Below are 19838 nucleotides of genomic sequence, written 5' to 3'. Positions count from 1 at the left end.
CCTCACCAAAATCATTTACTGTTTCTAAATATGGAACGCCAGGACTGCCATAATGAATTAATTAAATACACCATTAAATAATTAATTAAATGTGGCAATAATTAATTAAAATTGGAATTAATTAATTAAATAAATAGTTATGACACATGTAATTAATTAATTATTGACACATTTAATTAATTATTTATGTATTTCACATTTTAATTAATTATTGACACATGTAATTAATTAATTATTGACACATTTAATTAATTATTTATGTATTTCACATTTTAATTAATTATTGACACATTTCATTAATTATTGACACATTTAATTAATTATTTAATGATATATTTATTTATTTCATTTTGGCAGTCCTGACGCCTGGCTCTCGTCATGAAATAATTTTATCTGTCAGCCTCACCCATCAAACTCAGGGGGCGGGGTTAACGCTGCCCATGCAGCTTCTCTAACATTTGATTGGTTGCCGTGCAAAGTAAGTCAAAACAGGTCGATCCTAGAAAATCGATTGCTTGTGTAGACTTGGGGCAGCCAGTTATCCCAGAATGCAGATCAAATCACAGGCAGCAATGGTGGTGGTGTAGTTTTAAAATACCCCGTTTTTCTGTCACCAGCTACACTTTTAACAGTGTTTTAGCCGCGAATGTCGCGCCGTATGTCTGGTCAGGTTGTCAACATAGAACATGTTTGCAAAAGTGCTCAGATGTTTTCAGAGATTTCACTAGCTCTGCTAACAGTTAGCATGCAGAGTGCACCGAGGGGGTTACGTTAACCGGTTTGTTTACATATTCCACTCTCCGTGTTCCACATGTTGCATTCGCAGATTCTCATTTTCACCGAACGATCGTCTCTTTCCGCCTGGTCTTGTGTCTCTGTGCTTCTGTAACATAAAGAACGAGCTGACATTTTTCTCACGAAACCAGCGATCAGCTCAACAGACCCTCAGTTTACCTGCATGCATCCTCCTCCTCATCTGTCAGCTGTTTAACACCTGCTGCTAATTCAAGAAACACGCCTAGTTACCTGGTGATAGTCACAGTTTAACTGGGCAGCCGGTGCTCGATATAACGCAATGTCAGCGCATTTTTCTGCACAAGATAAGTAAATATAGTGTTTTCCCCGAGCGCAGAGCTGCTGGAGCTCGTTTCCTTACAGAGCACTTTATAGGCGAGCCAGCTTTATCAGCGGCTGATGTCCAATCACCGGCACACAGCTTTCAAACCTCAGCTGAGTTTTAGCTCTCAGTGGTTAAACGCTGGACTTCATTCACTCAGGTTCTGTCTGTCGGGTCACGTTTACTTCGCTGTTTTATTTACAACTGAGCAAATCGGTTTGGCTGAGGTTAAAGTTACGTTTCATAACTGCATAGTTTCACAGACGTTTAATGGTTCACTGGCACATGTGTTAGACTGAACTATCATCTAAATATCATCTGTTTTTTAATAGTTATTCAACTGTATTCTAAGCACCAGCTGTCTGTTAGAATGTGATTTTTTCTCTCTCTCTGTTGGCAGAGGTATAAAAATGCGCAGGAAAATCTGACATGCATGGCGAACTTCACCGACGATATTTAGGGAGGAATAAACACACATCAAACATAAATGAACCATTTGCCTGTCTCCATAATTGAGAGCATTTTCTCTTCTTATGTCAACACTCTCTCTCTCTTTTTTTTGCTTTTTCGGTCATGTTATGTTTACCTGTCAAAGGCTTGTTACAAACTATGAAACACATGGTGCAGACTTCTGGATGTTAGAAGAAAACTAATACTGCTCATGAATGAGACTAAAGGCAGGAAGGTGTCCTTTAAAACTAAACATGTTAATAGGACCTCCCTGTTTATATCATAGTTTATGATATAGCATGTGTATTTCAGTAATAGCCTGCTGAGGCCACTATACGTGCTGGCCTCATATCAAATGTGAAGGCAGACTGAGTCTATGTTTGACGTTTTTTATATCTAATCTTCCTTTTCAAACATTTAAACAGCAGCGAGTCTGCAGCTGAGGGAATACAAATTCAAATTGTCGGAACAGGTTTGCTCGTTTCTTGGATTCATTTGGTGATTTATTAAATGTATAACTGTTATTCTAATCTGCTGCTGAGTCTCTTACACTTTTCTTGATGCTGTATATTTTCACGTCTCTGGAATAGTTGGCAGTTAGATAGTCAGCTGGGAAACTTTGTGTTAACTCATGGAGCTGAGGATATCGTGGATATGCTGACCTCGCTGCGTGGTGTACAGAGCGAGGTCAGCATGATTAATATTCACAATAAAAATATTAGCCGAACATCATGAAGTCTGTATGTGTTTCATAGTGTCGAACAACCTTTGTACAGTTAAAGCCAGCAGTTACTACATGACGGAAACACCAACGTTATCTCTTTTATGTGTTTATACACAGGTCACGCTGATTACTGAACAAAAACCCAAAGATCAGATGTTAAACAGATTTATTTGCTCTCTCTCCTCCTTAAACATGTTTTTAATGTTAGTTATAATTCAGAATTGGCGACTGAAACACGTAGGACACATAAGAACATCAGGAAATAAAACATCGATAAATATAACCTCAGTAAAAGAAGTCAGCGGGGGTTACTACAGCTGTGTACCGGGGCCTGCGCTTTGTCGGTGGGATTGCTTGCGAGGCGAGCGGGTCTATCCCACGCTTTGCCGTGAGACTGGGCAGACATCTCCGAAATCATCGAAACACTTTTGCAAAGAGGCTGTATCTTGACAAACCGACCAGACACATGAAGATTAAACCACTACATTCTCGGCTAAAAAAATATTAAAACGGTATTTGGTGACACACAAACAGAGTTTTTCAAAGCTCAGTTCTGTTAGCTTCCACATGCCGGTTGTTGTGTGCTAGAAACAATGGCCACCAGGCCAAAGCAATGGTTTTGACTCGATCAGCGTTAACCCCGCCCCCTGAGTTTGATGGGTGAGGCTGACAGATAAAATTATTTCATGATGAGAGCCAGGCGCCAGGACTGCCAAAATGAAATAAATAAATATATCATTAAATAATTAATTAAATGTGTCAATAATTAATTAAATGTGTCAATAATTAATTAAATGTGTCAATAATTAATTAAAATGTGAAATACATAAATAATTAATTAAATATGTCAATAATTAATTAATTAAATGTGTCAATAATTAATTAAAATGTGAAATACATAAATAATTAATTAAATGTGTCAATAATTAATTAATTGCATGTGTCATAACTATTTATTTAATTAATTAATTCCAATTTTAATTAATTATTGCCACATTTAATTAATTATTTAATGGTGTATTTAATTAATTCATTATGGCAGTCCTGGCGTTCCATATCTAAAGGGTTGAAATTTCGCAGGAATCATTTTAGTGTCAAATTACCAAAGTGTGGCCAGAAACCAAAAACATGTTTGTGGGGCACGAGGACGACACATCAAGCCAACAAATTCTGAGCATCACGCATGTCATTTCTGCAGAATTCTTCATCTTTTTCATTTAATATTATCCCTCTAGTGTAAATGTGGGCGTGATTCCCTGTTCTGTCCTATTTTTTGATTGCTTGGTTTTCAGTGAGTTTATAATTCCATCTCATAGCCGGCTGTTTTGTGTCTTTTGTCTGGGGAACTTACCAAATGTTGATCTGTCACTTATCTCAGGAGGGCTGAGGTACAGCAGACAGTTGTGTGTTTGGGGACGAGGTTTAGGGATCATGCACGTCTCATTTGTATTGTAAAGGCTGAACACAACATTAGCTTGGGAGTAGTTAGCAATAACACTGAAATACTTCCTTTCTATGGATGCCTTTTTTGCCCGGTGTTGAATGACCTCTGACCTAAACTGAGGTGAGTCAGGCCTGCAGTTCTTTAGATGTTTTTTTGGTTCTTTTGTGACCTCCTGGATGAGTCGCTGATGCTCTTGGAGCAACTTTGGTAGGTGGGCCACTCCTGGCCACTGTTTATAGTTTTCTCCATTTGGATTTAATGACCTTCACTGTGGTTCTCTGGAGTCCCAAAGCCTTAGAAAATGCTTTTTAACCTTTGCGTGTTAATGACTTTCTTTAGGTGATGGCTTGACGTGGGTTTTGTTTGGTTTGGTTTTGATATCTTTTATCCTATTTCACTTTGTAAGATAGGTTCTGTTTAAGTGATTTCTTCGACAGGTCTGGCAGTAGGGCTGGGTCACCTGCTAGTCAGGCTTGGGTGTGGTTAACGAGAGTGAACTCACCGAGGGGCACTTAGTTTTTAATAAAGGGCAGGTTTGGATAGCATTTTGTTTCTGCTTAATAAATGAAATCATCATATATAAACTGCATTCTGTATTTGGCCATCTATGTCTAATATTAGTTTGATGATCTCAAACGTGACAAAAATGCAAACACGAATCAGGGAGGGAGCAAAAACGTTTTCACAGCACTGACTGTAATCCCTGGAACTTCACACCTGTGCTCCGAGGCATAGGTGTGGAAAATGTTGCTATAACCGATTCAGCATGATCACATGTAGGACAAAGATTTAACGTGAGTGCAACTAGGGAAGTCAGACCACAACCTGGTTTACCTACAGCCACAATACACACCCCTCGTCCAAAGGCAGCCTGTCACAACGCGCTCCATCCGGAGATGGACCCCAGAAAAGGAGGATGCTCTGAGAGACTGCTATGACACCACAGACTGGGATGTGCTCCTGAGCCCACATGGTGAGGACATAGAGGGGGCGACACACTGTCTTACAGACTACCTCAACTTTTGTGTGGACACAGTCGCCCCTGCTAAGACGGTACGGTGTTATCCTAATAACAAACCGTGGGTAACACAGGAAGTCAAAGCTGTCCTCAACATGAAGAAGAAGGCTTTCAGGAGCAAAGTGAAGGAGGAGATGAAGGCAGCACAGCGGGAGGTGAAACGCTGCCTGAGGGAAGCAAAGGACACCTACAGGAGGAAGGTGGAGCAGAAGTTGGAGAGGAACAATATGAGGGAGGTCTGGAATGGTGTGAAAACCATCACAGGCCACAACACCAAGAAAAGCACAGTGGGGGGGGGGGGACTGTGGAGAAGGCAAACGAACTCAACAACTTCTTCAACAGGTTTGACCAGCCCACAACCCCCCCACCCTCACCCTCACCTTCACTACAGAGTCCTCTCCCCACTCTCCTGCCTCCCTCGCTTCCCCCCCTTCCTGACACTAAGACACCCCCCTCCTCCAATCCCTCTCTCAGCAGCAAGACATCTCCCCCCCTCCCCTCCTCCCAAACATCTCCCAGTGTCACAGTGGATCAGGTCAGGAGACAACTGAGGAAGCTTCGCCCCAGAAAGGCAGCAGGCCCAGACAAGGTGTGTCCTAGGATGCTAAAGGCGTGTGCTGCTGAACTTGGGGAGCCGCTACAACGAGTCTTCAACCTCAGTCTGCGACTGGGGAGAGTGCCCGCCCTATGGAAGACATCCTGCATCGTCCCGGTCCCCAAAAAGAACCGGCCCAATGAGCTGAATGACTTCCGACCGGTGGCACTGACGTCACATCTTATGAAGACTCTAGAGCGGCTCTTCCTCAACTTCCTCCGACCACAGGTACAACATGCCCAGGACCCACTACAGTTTGCATACAAGGCGGGTGTCGGAGTGGAGGATGCCATCCTGTACCTCCTACACAGAGCCCACTCACACCTGGATGGGGGAAAAGGCACGGTCAGGATACTGTTTCTTGACTTTTCCAGTGCCTTTAATACCATCCGGCCCTGTATGCTTCAGGAAAAACTGAACAGGATGGAGGTGGACCCCTGCCTGGTCGCTTGGATCTCCGACTACCTCACCAACAGACCACAGTACGTCAGGCTGAAGGACATCACGTCTGACACTGTGGTCAGCAGCACAGGAGCACCACAGGGAACTGTGCTGTGCCCTCTTCTCTTCACCCTGTACACCTCTGACTTCTGCTACAACTCTGAATTATGCCATATTCAGAAGTTTGCAGATGACACGGCCATCATGGGGTGTATCTGGGATGATCAGGAAGAGGAGTACAGAAGTCTGGTGAGGAACTTTGTCGCATGGAGTCACACAAACCACCTGCAACTCAACACCTCAAAGACTAAGGAACTGGTTGTGGACTTCGGGAGGTCTAGAGAAGGTCCACTGCCGGTTCAGATAGAGGGGGAGGAGGTGGAGGTGGTCAACAAGTACAAGTACCTCGGGCTGTGGGTGGACAATAAACTGGACTGGTCATGCAACACAGAGCACCTGTATAAAAAAGCCCAAAGCCGACTGTACTTCCTCAGGAGGCTGAGGTCTTTTAACATCTGCAGGAAGCTCCTGAGGATGTTTTACCAGTCGGTGGTTGCTGGAGTACTTTTCTATGCTGTGGTGTGCTGGGGGAGCAGCACAGCAAAGAGGGACTCATCCAGGCTGGAGAAACTGATCAGGAGGGCTAGCTCTGTGGTCGGCATGAAGCTGGACACTCTGGTGACAGTGGCAGAGAAAAGGACATTAAAGAAACTGATGGACATTATGGACAATGCTGGGCATCCTCTGCACACGGCCATAAACAATCAGAAGAGTCTGTTCAGTGACAGGTTGCTTCTCCCCAAGACAAGAACTAACAGACTTAAAAACTCCTTTGTCCCACACGCCATCAGACTGTTTAACTCCTCTCTGGAGGGGAGAGGGAGGGGAAACAGGAGGACAAAGGAGGGGGGAACAACTAAGCTGTAGTGCCTCTTCACCTCACTGTGCAATACCTTTTGTGCAATACTTTTTGTAAATAGTCAACAGTGCAATAGACTCAATACTTGAAATGTGCAATTCACTTGTATTTTTATTTTTATTCCTATTTATTCTATTTATCCCCTTTGTATATTTTATTTATATTTGTCTCTGTATTTATATATATGTGTGTGTGTGTGTGTGTGTGTGTGTGTGTGTGTGTGTGTGTGTGTGTGTGTGTGTGTGTATATATATAACAATTCTGTAACTGTAACTTCGGTCGTTGCTGTGCTTTTTTTGGAAGTCGAATTTCCCAGAGGAACCCACCCGAGGGATTAATAAAGTTCTATCTTATCTTATCTTAACTCCCTCACCAAATACAATAATATCTGTATAAGTGGTCTTATGAGTCTTGTTACACTCACTGGTTAGAGTTTGGGTGTGAGGGAGAAACCATCATAGACATTATAAAGGTGGGAAACATGGCGCTTGGACTAATAAGTTCAACTAATAACAGCAAATAAGACCTGATTTTGGTTAAAGATGTTGGCCACATAAAGTTGGACATGTGATCACCTCAGGTTACCAGGATACTGTCACATTCTCATTACGTCTGAGTGCAAACCGCCTTAGTGCAGTGCGCAGTGCAGACCAGTAGATGGAGACACACGTGCATGTATACGGTATGACTTTGGCCATGATGTGCCTTCAGTCGTTTAAACAATTATTGTCAACTTAATAATAATTAATGATCACAAACAAAAACAATCCAGATAAAAATAATAACAACACGTGTTTTAATAAGTGTGCCGATAAACTGGTCTTCTAATGAGCAGGTGAGTGCAGACACCGCGGGCACACTGAGCTCAGCTCCGGAGTGTAACAGTCACAGCCCTCAAAGCGTTGGCGACTACATTTGAGGGCGTTTCTGGTCACTTTGACCCCGCCCACCCCTCCGGCCTCTCAGGTCAGTAGTTTGAGGCCTTTTCCCTTCGCCCTGCAGCGTCGGAAACATCTCGTTAAACCAGCATGTGGTAGTTCTCCCCCTGTGTTTGTATGAGAAGAAGCGCTGCTGCACACGTCTTATTCCACCTTCTTGGAGTGACGCGTGAGTCCAGACGGGCAACAGGTGTCCTGTGTTGCAGGTATGTTTCTTTTTTCTGTCGTCATATAAATGCATATATGATGGAAGAAGTGCAGTCTATTTTTTCTGTGTGGCTCACGGAGCTTCTTCGTTTTAATGTTGAAAAAAAGAGACGTCTTACCCCTCTTTCCCTTTTTTTAATGCGGGGTTACCTTGGACAAACTTGAATGGGCTCCTCACAGAAAGCGGCTCAGGTCAAAAGGCCGTTCAGAAGCTCTAAATGGGTGCTGGTGTTCATGGTCAAGGGGAAACAGAGAGGGGGCCAGCAGAGAGGGGCGCACCCTTTTAGGAGGAGATTCAGAAGCTGCGTTCTGGATGGGCGGGTGTGCGTGCTGTCTGCGGAGGTGCTGGGTTGCTTTGTGACAACATTCCTCCCACCACAGGTGGGTGATGGTTACAGGTTTGACTGCATAGCTGCTTTTCCGGTGCACATGACACAAAAAGAGAAGAATGTCTGGCTTACGTAATTAAAGGTCTCCTGTTGGCCGTTTTTCTTTTGGCGACTGAAAGCTCTTAATTGGAATGTCACAGAAGTCCAAGCCTGGACCAACAGTGGAAACACTGCCAACTGCAGCGGCTTGGTTCCAGAGTTTTCCAAACCAGTCTCTGTTGGCATGTTTTTGGCTGGTTTTGTGAGATTTTTGATCCCCTCATCTGTTTTGTTTTGTATCTTATCCCCAGCTTCCTGCCGCTGATCCACATCTAAAAATGTCTTCTGAATGTGACATCAAAGCGCACCGCGTGCTCCCGTGAGGTTTAATTTAACGCGTTGAGTCCTCTGCTTTAAAGCCTGCATTAATCTAATCTCTCCCACAGGGTGCTCTGTCCTCTGGTTCTTCATCATCAAGATGTCGACTGAGGTTTTGCAGCGGCTCAGCACCATAGCACTGAGCACCAAGCACCTGCGTCGTCTCCCTCACCTCTCAGACTTCCTCCCTTTCTCTTTACTGCCGCCCAGCCCCACCGTCACTGCCTCCCAGGTACCCAGCCTGTTCCGGGAACCCTACATCCTGTCAGGATACCGTCCTGTCCAGCAAGACTGGCACTGCTACCTCCTCAGCCTCTTCCGGAAACATAATGAGTCCCTGAACGTGTGGACCCACTTGCTGGCCGGTCCTGTCCTGCTGCTCCGCTGGTGGGCCAATGTAGACACCCTGGGGTGCACCTTGGATGACGTTACCTCGCTACCTCTGCTCCTGTTCTTGGTGTCATCTCTCACATATCTGTACCTCAGTGTGGCGGCTCATCTCCTGCAATCTCACTCCGAACGCGCGCACTACTTCTTCTTCTTGGACTACGTGGGTGTGGCCTGTATCAGTATGGGTGCTCGCTCGGCCACTATTTCAACGCGTCTGAGCCAGCGTGGCGAGAACGCATTGGGGTAATCTTTCTGCCTGGCGCCGCCTTCTTTGGGTGGCTCTCCTGCACCGGTTGCTGTTACGCCAAGTTCAGGTACAGGTGGCCATATCCACCTCAGCGTAAAGTGTGCCAGCTGATCCCCACCGGCCTAGCGTACGTGCTGGATATCAGCCCCGTAGCCCACCGCCTGCTCACTGTCTCCTGGTCACAGGAGCCCTCGCTACCCTTCCACGCTCTCCAGATTGCCTGTTTCCTCTTGTCTGCCCTCTTCTTCTCTTGCTCCATCCCTGAGCGCTTCTTTCCAGGCAACTGTGACTTTGCAGGCCAGGGTCATCAAATCTTCCACGTGCTTCTGTCCCTGTGCACCTTGTCCCAGCTGGAGGCTTTGTTCCAGGACTACGCCCGGTGGAGGGATACAGTGGTGGAGTTATTTGGGGAGCGGCAGTTGTGGTGGGCGTGCGTATCCTTCCCCGTCTTGTTCGTGTGCTGTATCCTGACGGCGCTGATCGCAATGAGGCACATGAGCAAGGCACTGCAGAGTAAAGACGAGTGAGAGCGCAACGAAGAAAAATCAAAGAGCAAATCATAATTATTTTAATAACAAAACCAAATACATATATTTACTTTTGTCTAAAAGATTCAGATAAAGGACTATCTTATCACGGAAATACTTGAAGAATAAAATACTCTGAAACTTCTTCCGGTCTGGTATATCTGAAGATTTAACTGCTGATTCATGAAAGAAATAGTTGCTCTAATGTGCTAAGTACAGCTGAGTGAAGTTTTCCACAGTGAGTCACCCTCCCATGTAACTGGTCACAGAGGCTCAGAGTAATCCAGGAGCACGATAACCTAAAATCGTCTCTGGATGCTGCTGGAAACGTATCGAGAACACAAACATTTATACTGTACATCACGTTCAGAGAAGATCAACTTAACGCGCTTTTGTCCTCGTCTGAAATTCACGTGAGAGACCAGAAACACGATAAACTTTGGAGGTTGTGTGGAGCGGGCTGTGAGCGACGTGTGTTTACAGGCATTATAATGGAAGCTAAACACTATATCTTGTCGACCCTGTTTGTTCCCATTGAGGAAAGTAGGTTATTGTATCTGAGGTTTCGGCCATTCTTTGTTCCGCTACACAGACTGTATGTCGAGCACTTTGAGGCTGCGGCCGCACCTTTTGTATCTATTATGTGAAGAAAGTTTCCCCCTGTGAGAGTTTACGGGACGGCCCAGAATGGGAGCGAGTCAGGCTCCTTTTAAAGGGATACTTCCACATTTTGTGAGGCTCTGCTACTCCAGTTTTATTAGAAAATTCATGCCACCCTCATTACTGTCAGCTTATCTCAAAGAGGAGGGAGTCGACTTTGTCCAAAGGTAACAAAGGTCAGGTTCAGTGAGTCACCACTTTATATGTGGTTGTTTGACTTCTTAGAAAAGGATGGCATGAATGAAAAGTTGCGGTTGTTAACAGGCTTGTGTGCTGGACCCTGGCTGGGTACGGTGGTTTCCTCTTGTTGGGTTACTTTTGAGGTTGAAAGTCCACGTTTAGCAGCAGTGAACAATATTTGATTCCTTACCTGTATTCATTTGATTGTGAGTGCACTGGCTGTCTAGCATGTAGACTTGTCTGTGATAGGTTAGCTGAGCTCTGTCCCAAAGCAGATTCATCAAGACTCTGTGCTGATTTCTCCTTTGGATGGGTCTTTATGTCTGTTCACGTTTCCTGTGCACAGTAAACATGCTCCACGTGACAAACTTCACACTGCATCCTTTAAAAGTGCTACTGGGCAGGTTTTGTAGCTCTTGGGCACAACTGGGCCTTTTTCCCAAACGATTCTGAACTTGTTCGATCTTTCTGCTGGAAGTCTCAGGACGAAAGCGATTAAGTATATGTCGTTTGAAATACATCACCTAAATATGTGTCCCAGCAGCCTGTTCATGAGCTCTGTATGCAGAGATTCAATGATAATGAGTAATCTTCTACACTTAGTATTCTTCAAATGGAAGCGAAGAGAGTTATTTGTTTGCTGCATTCGTGGCTATGGTCCAAATACCTGAAATGCTGTGGAAGAGTGGCTGTTGATTTCACTTTGTGTTGCTGAGCATATCTCATGTGAATATCAGCAAAAGGAAAATTGCTGAGAGGTACAGAGCGGGGCTCCGGGAGGTCATCGTGACAGGATGGGGCTGTTAAACAGGTAATGGGTGTGGGCGCGTTGCTTGGTGTTCGTGTCATTCCTCACAAAGATATGCAAGTCGGGGTGGTGAGGCGAGGACGTGTGGGTGTTGTGCAAGTGCTGGGGAACACCACTGCAATTCTCTGAATACTTGTTTATGTCAAACTTTCATAAAGGTGGCATATCCTGTTTGTGTGTGTGTCAAACTGGATCATATGTGTTGGACAAATGTAGGACCGTCACTCGACTGTACTGGAACCATTAAACACTGTAATTCCACACCATGCTCTGGTTATACTTGCTGCCTAACAGGAAGTACCCGTTCATGTGCGCAACCATTCAGCTGGTCTGATAACTGCTCCAGGAGTTACTCTACGGTATGAGCCCTTAGTCATGAAACTAAGTCTTGACCCTATTCAAATTAATCTTTGTAATTCCATGAGCACAGCTGAGACTGCAGCCTGCAAAAGCAGAATAATCCCTTCAGTCTGGATCCAGGTCCAGACAGTGCTCTGCATTAGAACAAAGATCCTTTTTTTGTCTAATACACCCTTTGTGGGAATAATTTCACCTGCCAGAGCCAATCAGCTGCCGGTACAGTGAGAAACATGGAGAAGCTAGCATGTGTGTGTCTTTTTGTGTACTGTATATCCTCTGAAACCCCAGAGTCGACAGGATTATATAAAAAGTCTGATCGCACACATCATCGCATCACTGCTAACGTCTTTGCTGAAAACCTCATATAGGAAATAAGCTGCTTATCTGCTTTATGTACTCTACAGTTGCACTGCAAGCCACTTTGCAACCCCCTCGCCCAAACCACCACCACCTCCTCCTCATGCCTTGACCCCGTCATGATGGTTCTGTGCTGGGATCTTTCCACATATCCCCAGAACAGAGCCATGTCACCGACAAAATACAGCACATTTAAATAACACGTTTCTTGTGCCTGTGGCGGTCCTGAGTTAAAAAACACAAAACACTGTATTACCATAGCTTGAAGATGACTGTATAGTTAAAGTGCGTAAAGATTAGAGGTCGAAGCAGCTGCTGGCCTGTGACCACCTGCAGTGTTTTCTAGGAAACAGCTGCTTTTGTTTATTATCGTTTGTACACTACAGCTTCCTGTATCGATTCATCTATTTTATCTTTTAAATAAGTCAGACAGGAGTTTTCCGATAAAATGCACATTCCAGCTTTTCTGGAATGCGTAGGCATGACAGACGCAAGTGTTATTCAGAGATAATGAACGAGACAATAGGTTGTTTATGGGCTGTGCGAGCACCTCCTTCATAACAGACTGGATAACTGGTCCCTCCCTAACTTGTTTGAATGCTTTGAGCCACATAAAGCAGAGGCAGTTGAATGACTGCGAGCAGCTGGTGACAGTTACAGAGCCAAGCAGCACGCGACGTAAGCTGTGAGCCCTTTAGTTTTATTTTGCCTTACAGTGTATAGTTATGGTTCTTTCACAGGAGTTTCACATAGCTAGGATCCACTGTGTGCACGTGAACTTTACTTCACAGCTCCTTTAATGTTGTTGTGTTTTTATTTCTTTATAGGAGACTTCAAGAATGGCTCCAGTTGGGATGGTCGGTGTACTGGGTTGGTTTTCTCCAGAGGTGGGCGTCATCTCCCTCGTCGCCTTCCTCGTCCTCAGCGTCACTCTTGTGGCTCTTTGTGCCAAGTGTAACAGGTGAGCAATGTGTGCCGATGAAATGGGACATCCATTCGGGTGCTTTTGTCTCTTTTCCTGTTGTTTACCTGCTTAAAAAGCTTGGAATATGCTGGGAATTAAAGGAGCCAGGAGCAGAGTCCGGGGACCTGACCAACACAGTCTGGTTTTAGTTGGCTCTCTTCATTTTCCTGTAGACTTTGCTCACCATTCATCACTCTCCCAAAGCTTGTCAGACCCGATAGCTGGTTTCTGATGAAGGGTGTTGCCCGTTGAAAGAGGAAGACGCAGACACAAATCACTCTGTGATCTGGCAGCTGCACCAAATGGGCTGGGCTCATAAAGCGTCACTACCCTAATGACCTCGATGAGGTGTGTGTGTGTGTGTGTGTGTGTGTGTGTGTGTGTGTGTGTGTGTGTGCGCGCCCTGGCGGGAGTTTTACACACATTAGTGTGTGCATGTGTTTAAACGCCCATCATTGTGGTTTACATGCCAGACACATAACAGTGACGAACTGCGAGGCGAAACAACACTCGTATCACCTGCTGCTTTTTCATTTAGAAGAGTTGGACTTGAACAGGAACATCACGGTGAGTGGTTGTTTACATAAAGCGTGGCAACAATCTGGCACCAATATAATTTATTGTTTATTGATTGAGTTGTGTACATATGGTCTCACATCCTCACAGGACTGATACATGTGGAAATTTTAGAACGATAGATGATCAGATCAGTGCGTGATCTTAGACAAGCTGCTTTTTAGAAACCCACGAGGCACATCTGGAGAAAGCCTCAACTCCTCGAGACACATTTCAGTGCAGTCAGACGTCTTTGTTCAGTCCCAAAACCTGAGACAGGTCGAGCAGAATCCAGACTCCAGTTTTACCAAAGTACATTAAAGCTTTCACAAATTTGTACCAGCAAGTCCAAATCTGGCCTGAAGTCTTACATTTCCATAGACTGTATATAAAAGATGGGACATCTGCATGGGTGTTTTTGCCATCACTTTCTTTGAAACTGGACATGACGAGAACAGTCTGGATCTGGATCTGCTAGCAGCGTTTCACTGACACATTGTTAGCCACTGGTATAGTTTTCCATGGTTTTTGTCTTTTCTGACTTGTTCTGTGGAGTTGTCGCCACCTGCTGGCTACTAGGAAGAATGCAAGTGTAACAAACTATGAAGGACAATTTTTCTCAAAGCAATCTGAAACCAGTCCGAGTGATTTTGACGTTTTTCCAGAGAAGCTAAATTTCCAATTCATTTTATTCTGATCAAAGTTTTTCATGAGTTTGGCCCGATTCAAGCAGCTAAATGAGGAATGTATCCTGCCCTCAGCTGAGCTTAGCTTTAGCCCTCGTGGTCCAAGCAGCCCTCTCAGATTTGGGGCTGGGCTGTGAGAGCGTGCACACAGCTGTGGACAATGGGACTGGTAAATCTATGCACTTATAAGTCGTGGTCGATATGTTTAATGAAAAGGTAGAAGGAGAGAAAAAAACGATGACACATGGACAGAGTTTTGAGCCATAAAACAAAAATGGCACATTGGCATGTAAATAGGACTCTGCTCCTTTGTTTGCACTCTGTGTGGATGAGGAACAAATCTACAGCAGCATGCCATCATACGGCTTAATGACCTCCACTTTTCCTTCTTGTCGTTTACAGGAGCAGCAGCAACGCCTATGACGTGAGCGGAGCAGTGGTATGAACTGGCTCTTTGTTCTCAGAAACTAACTTGCATGCAGTACCTGCCACAGTTCATTAGTTTCCAATTATGAGCCATAACTGGCTAATTATGAAGAGTCAAAAGGGAGGCAGAGACAGTGATGCTGGCTCATTAGAGCCAGGCTGGGTGGGACAGATGAAAATAATCGATTATGTGACAGAAATCATCTTTGTTTTTATCTGAAATCTCTACAAAAAGACTTTTACTGCATATGTGGAGCGCTGAAATAAAGATGCAAGGCAAAAACAAATTCATACCAAAATCCAGAATACTAATGATTACTTTCAGCTGTAGCATTTGCTCCTCTGTTTATTGCATTTGCAGGATGTTACTTAAATGATTAAATGGAAACGTTGATGTTCATTCAAATATAAAAACTTCAAGGACTCCACGCAGCCTTCTCTAGTTTTTACTGAGAAACGTCACAATGAATGCAAACTGGCAGAGACGAACGCAGGGAACAAAACAACAACCAAAAAGTGAATAAAGACTTATTTTAGTTCAGATGAAAGGGAAACAGACGTGCGCTGCCTCCATTTAAAACGCGAAACAGCTCTTTAAAGTGACGCAGGGAAGCGCTGACCTTTTGTTTCCAATATCACAGCGCTGTCTCTGCAGATTAAGACTGACCGCTGCTGTGCAGTGTCAGGAAGAGATTAAGATTATTAAGGCTTTTTATATGTTCGTGAGAGTTACCTGCAAAACCCTGATTGGATTAGGATGTTTCAAAAAACAATCTCAGTATGCTGCAGTGAGCTTAGACAAACACATTAAACCGTGGATATGTGCTGATGTGTTGGAGGGCCGGCTGTCAGCAGAAGTGCAGAGGCAACGAGGCACAAAAGGGCAAAATAACCAAATTAGCGCTTCATTTTAAACCACCCAAATTTACCATGAAAGGTCAAGCAACCATAATACCACCACGACCACTGACTCGCCGTGACAGCCGCAGACGTCTGCGAGGGGAAAGCTCTTTTGTTGCTACGCTGTGGCCAGTAATCTTACTTTGTGAGCGTCGACAGTGAATTCCACTGAGTCGACCACGAGCTCCTCTTAGACCAAAGTCTTCCAGGGACGAGTGCGAGGCCGTCCGTCCACCAGCTGGACTCTGTTTCTCTCACACGCTCCTTCTGTCGGGACTTTGGTTTAGTTTTTGTTAAATAAATAAAGACGGGGTGTTGTTCGTTTCGCGTTGTTTAAATCATTTGGGAACCTGGTAAGGACCACGTGATTTTTCTTACATGTTTTTATGGCACAAGATAAAACGTTAAAAATTTCCAGAGTGCAAAAATGCCAGCTCACTTCCTGGTTTCAGGACTCATTCCTACAGCACTCTATGTCCTTGTTGTCCTAACTCTGGTCCTGCTCCATCACAGTATGTTGATGGAAGAGGAGGAGGAGGAGGAGGATCCAATGGAACAACTGCCACACAGTCGGGAAATGCGTCCGGTGAGTTCACCACAGATTAAGACATTTCTGTTGCATGTAAATGAACATTTGCACTTAGATTTTCTTATCTGATTTTTTTCCCAGACCTAGATTCTTCAGGCTCCACATGGAGAAACCACAAAAACATGCCTCCACACACACTCTCGACACAGAGGCCGAAAGCAGGAACAAATTAAACAATCAGTTATACTCCTGAACACTAACCCCAACCACACAACACACCCCAGAAAACAGAAGCTCCCAAGAATCCGGAGGAGGGACAAATCATCCACAACATCCCGCTGCAAAGAAACCCCAGTTTCCCACACTTGATCATATCCCAAATGCACAGATGGACGGGAAAAGAAGAGGAAGGGTAGGAGGGAAAGTTGGCTCTGTCCTGTGCCAGCTCGAGCTACCATCCATACCTCGTCTTTAACAAATCAGACCTTCACTTATTTGGATGCTGTTTAATTTCCTATAGTCTTCATTTTGGAAGCCTTTGTAGAAGTCTGGATTCTGTAAGCTGAACTTTCCTGTCTTTGCCTTTAGTACGTCCACTCATCACATAGAAAATATAAGCAGTTATCTGAACTGATTTACTGTGAGAGTGGTAAAATCGAAAACTCTTGAAGCTGAGAAATTAAAGCAGTCCGTCACAGGCGTATCTATCAAGTCTTTGAGCTTATTTCACTCTGACTGGTGCTCACTGGTGTTAATTTCAATAGCTGTCATGTGTGTTTAGCTTCAGAGTAAGCTGGGAAATTACACCTGGAGTGTGTTAACTACACTCAGAACAGGGAAACGACCAAATCATGTAATTGTTATGAAGCTTTTTTCTGATTGGTTTAAATAAGTGTCACCTGTAGTTTTTTTTTTATTATTATTACAGATCGTATTTTATCAGTTTTAAAATGTGCTGTCTCATTGGCGCTAAGAAGATTGAAATCATATGTATCCACAGATTCTCATGCTAAGGCTAAAGACTCACCAAGCCTTAAAAAACGCCCACTAAAGCTAATAACAGATTATATCACATTTACTTCATCTCGGGGTTCAGGGTGCTTGCCTTATTTCTGGGCCTGGTCTGGTCTTCAGTGGAATGAGAAAGACTGCTCGAGTCGTTCTCTTGGGGACGCTTCACACTGTTACGATAGCTACACAGCTGTCTGTGGTTCAGGCTCTGCTGCTGCTGGATATTTTTGGCTTTTAGCTAGCTAGCTATCTGGTGAGTATGTAAAAATATTTGAGTGAGTCCACAGTGTCAAAGAAGTCTATGGCCAAACCAGCCAAGTTTGTGTTTGAATATCAGCATAAGCAGGTTCGTTAGGGGGCGTGTACATCTTTGGGTCAGACATGGTTGATTAAGCTCAAATTAGTGTTATCATTTCCTCTCACTTCCTTATTCTAAGCCAGGGGTGGGCAATCTCAGTCCACGAGGGCCGGTGTCCCTGCAGGTTTTATCTGCAGGTTTTAGCTAGGACACTGTTATTCTTCTTTAAATCTGTGCTAATATTGTTGCTAGCTATTTTTAAATGAGTGCTGAAGATTTTAGGGTCGGAGTCACAAATGATGAAAAAAATAAAGTGACTTTTTTTTCTCTATGCAGATGTTAACACATGTTGTGATAAGAAGGACTTTTCTCACCTCGTGTTTCTGTTTTCATTTATACTTTCATAGCTCTGCTCCTCTGCTTAGCCGATGACTCGCAGCATTACTGGCTCTGTGAACAAAGCGGGTGATATGATTGGAGTGGAGTCTGCATTTGCAGACGATTTAATGTGAACCAAAGGTCACAACATCTCAAAGCAGGGTGGAGTTATCATTCTTGTAATGCCTGCTGTCACACCATCCTTTACCATGTAAATCCACTCAAGTGTTCAAATGACACACACCCTAGTGAGGCAGCACCGGCATAACTGATAATGCTTATCTTAGCACTGTACATTAAAGGTGTGGAAAACTGTTTTGTCCGATCATTATTACAAACAACGTGCTCTTAATTGTCTGCTTGGGGTTTGAAAATGTAAGTTATACATGCTGGGATGTTTTGGTCACTGGTGTGAAGTGGGGAGGGCTCAGCAGGAGACACTGATGTCGAATACTTCCACCAGGGGTGGGCAACTCCAGGCCTCGAGGGACGGTGTCCTGCAGGTTTTAGATCTCACCCTGGATCAACACACTTGAATGAAATGATTAGTTCAATCTTCGGCAACAAAAGGTCAGGCATTGATCCACACGAGGAGGAACCCGGGACCCACTGTGGAGCATAAGGGTGGTACTGGGTCTGAAGATTGACCAGAAACATGCACAGTAGCCCACTGGAGTTCTGGCAGAGCTCCCCCTGTTCTTCTTTGCACAAAGGAGTAGTTACTGATCATGTTCCTGGGTTGATGCCTTTCTACAGCTGTGACCACTCATGTAATGGCCCATCTATTGCTATCTTGTCCACACTCTTGCTGTGAGACATGGCAAACCTTCTTCCAATGGCATGTATCACTGTGCCATCCTGGCACATTGCTGCTAGTCTTTTCCTGCATGCATGCTCCTTAACCCTTCCTGGAGATACTTGAATATTCAAAATTTCAACCCCAGAGTTTGATTTTTTATTACATTCTTTAGTTTTGTGACGTTTCTCAAAAGTGTTCATTACTGTGTTGTAAATCAAGTCGCCATGCTTCATACAATGCTTCAGCATGCAATAGGACTGAGCAGCTGAGCCTGTGTTTACAATGTAGTTCTAATATGCCGTTTATTATGTGCATCACTCACCCTGGTGTGGGGACTTGGGTGGAGCGTCAGAGATACAGAGCTACGTCATTTCAGATTAACGCTGACAGCACTAGTGAGAACACAACGAATATGACTGCACATTTACTCCGACACCATCCTAGTGCAGTGGTTCTTAACCTGGGTTCGATCGAACCCTAGGGGTTCAGTGACTCAGTCTCAGGGGTTCGGCAGAGCCTCCGCCATGACATGCATGGCTCATTTTGTGCACCAGTAAAAAAAATCACATTTTATTTTTCACTAAAGAGGGGTTCAGTGAATGCGCATATGAAGCTGGTGGGGTTCGGTACCTCCAACAAGGTTAAGAACCACTGTCCTAGTGCAAAGACAAGTGGAAGCAGACAAAAACAACAAGCACGCATGCTACAAACTTTACCCGAGTCATTTAGACAGCCGTTAGCACAGGATTCTCCTTATGGGGACCTGATATGTTTAATATGCTGCTGAGAATATAGCCCAGAAGAAGCGTATAGTATAGCTTTTATTTTGAAAGAGCCATTTCTCTGTAATAAACTCTTTTCCAAAGATGAGGGAAATTTTAACCATCAGATAGATTTATTTTTTTATTACTTTGTTGTTTCAGCAACATTCAATTTAAAAACTGTACTTTTGAGTTAAAATATATTTATAATTAATAATAATTAATAAATGACAAATTAAAAAAGCATGAACATTTTTTTGTATCGAAAAAATATCGAACTGTGACACCAAAGTATCGAACCGAACCGTGAAATTTGTGTATCGTTGCACCCCTACTATTAATATATATATATATATATATATATATATATATATATATTACTCTCATATACACTTGTTTGTAG

General features: G+C 44.0%; 2 protein-coding genes across 2 annotated transcripts in view; both read left to right on the top strand.

The window, feature by feature from the left end:
- Positions 1 to 6977: 6977 nt before the first annotated feature.
- On the top strand, positions 6978 to 18190 carry paqr8 (progestin and adipoQ receptor family member VIII). Its single transcript, XM_080883530.1, is given in 7 exon segments — positions 6978 to 7852; positions 8668 to 9159; positions 9162 to 12813; positions 12956 to 13089; positions 14736 to 14772; positions 16173 to 16245; positions 16330 to 18190. Coding segments are annotated over 2 exon segments (1062 nt in total). The 5' UTR covers positions 6978 to 7852; positions 8668 to 8699; the 3' UTR covers positions 9764 to 12813; positions 12956 to 13089; positions 14736 to 14772; positions 16173 to 16245; positions 16330 to 18190.
- znf395b (zinc finger protein 395b) overlaps positions 12968 to 19838 on the top strand; it is a gene marked incomplete at its 5' end in the record, with an annotated part of 28114 nt that continues 21243 nt past the window's right edge. Inside the window, 3 exons of the mRNA XM_080882772.1 lie at positions 12968 to 13089; positions 14736 to 14772; positions 16173 to 16245. Coding sequence (XP_080738898.1) covers positions 12968 to 13089; positions 14736 to 14772; positions 16173 to 16245 — 232 coding nt within the window. The remainder of the gene's footprint in view (positions 13090 to 14735; positions 14773 to 16172; positions 16246 to 19838) is intronic.

Source organism: Rhamphochromis sp. 'chilingali' (genome assembly GCF_963969265.1).
Source record: "Rhamphochromis sp. 'chilingali' genome assembly, chromosome: 5".
Classification (NCBI taxonomy): domain Eukaryota; kingdom Metazoa; phylum Chordata; class Actinopteri; order Cichliformes; family Cichlidae; genus Rhamphochromis; species Rhamphochromis sp. 'chilingali'.
This window is presented reverse-complemented; position numbering and strand designations above follow the sequence as displayed.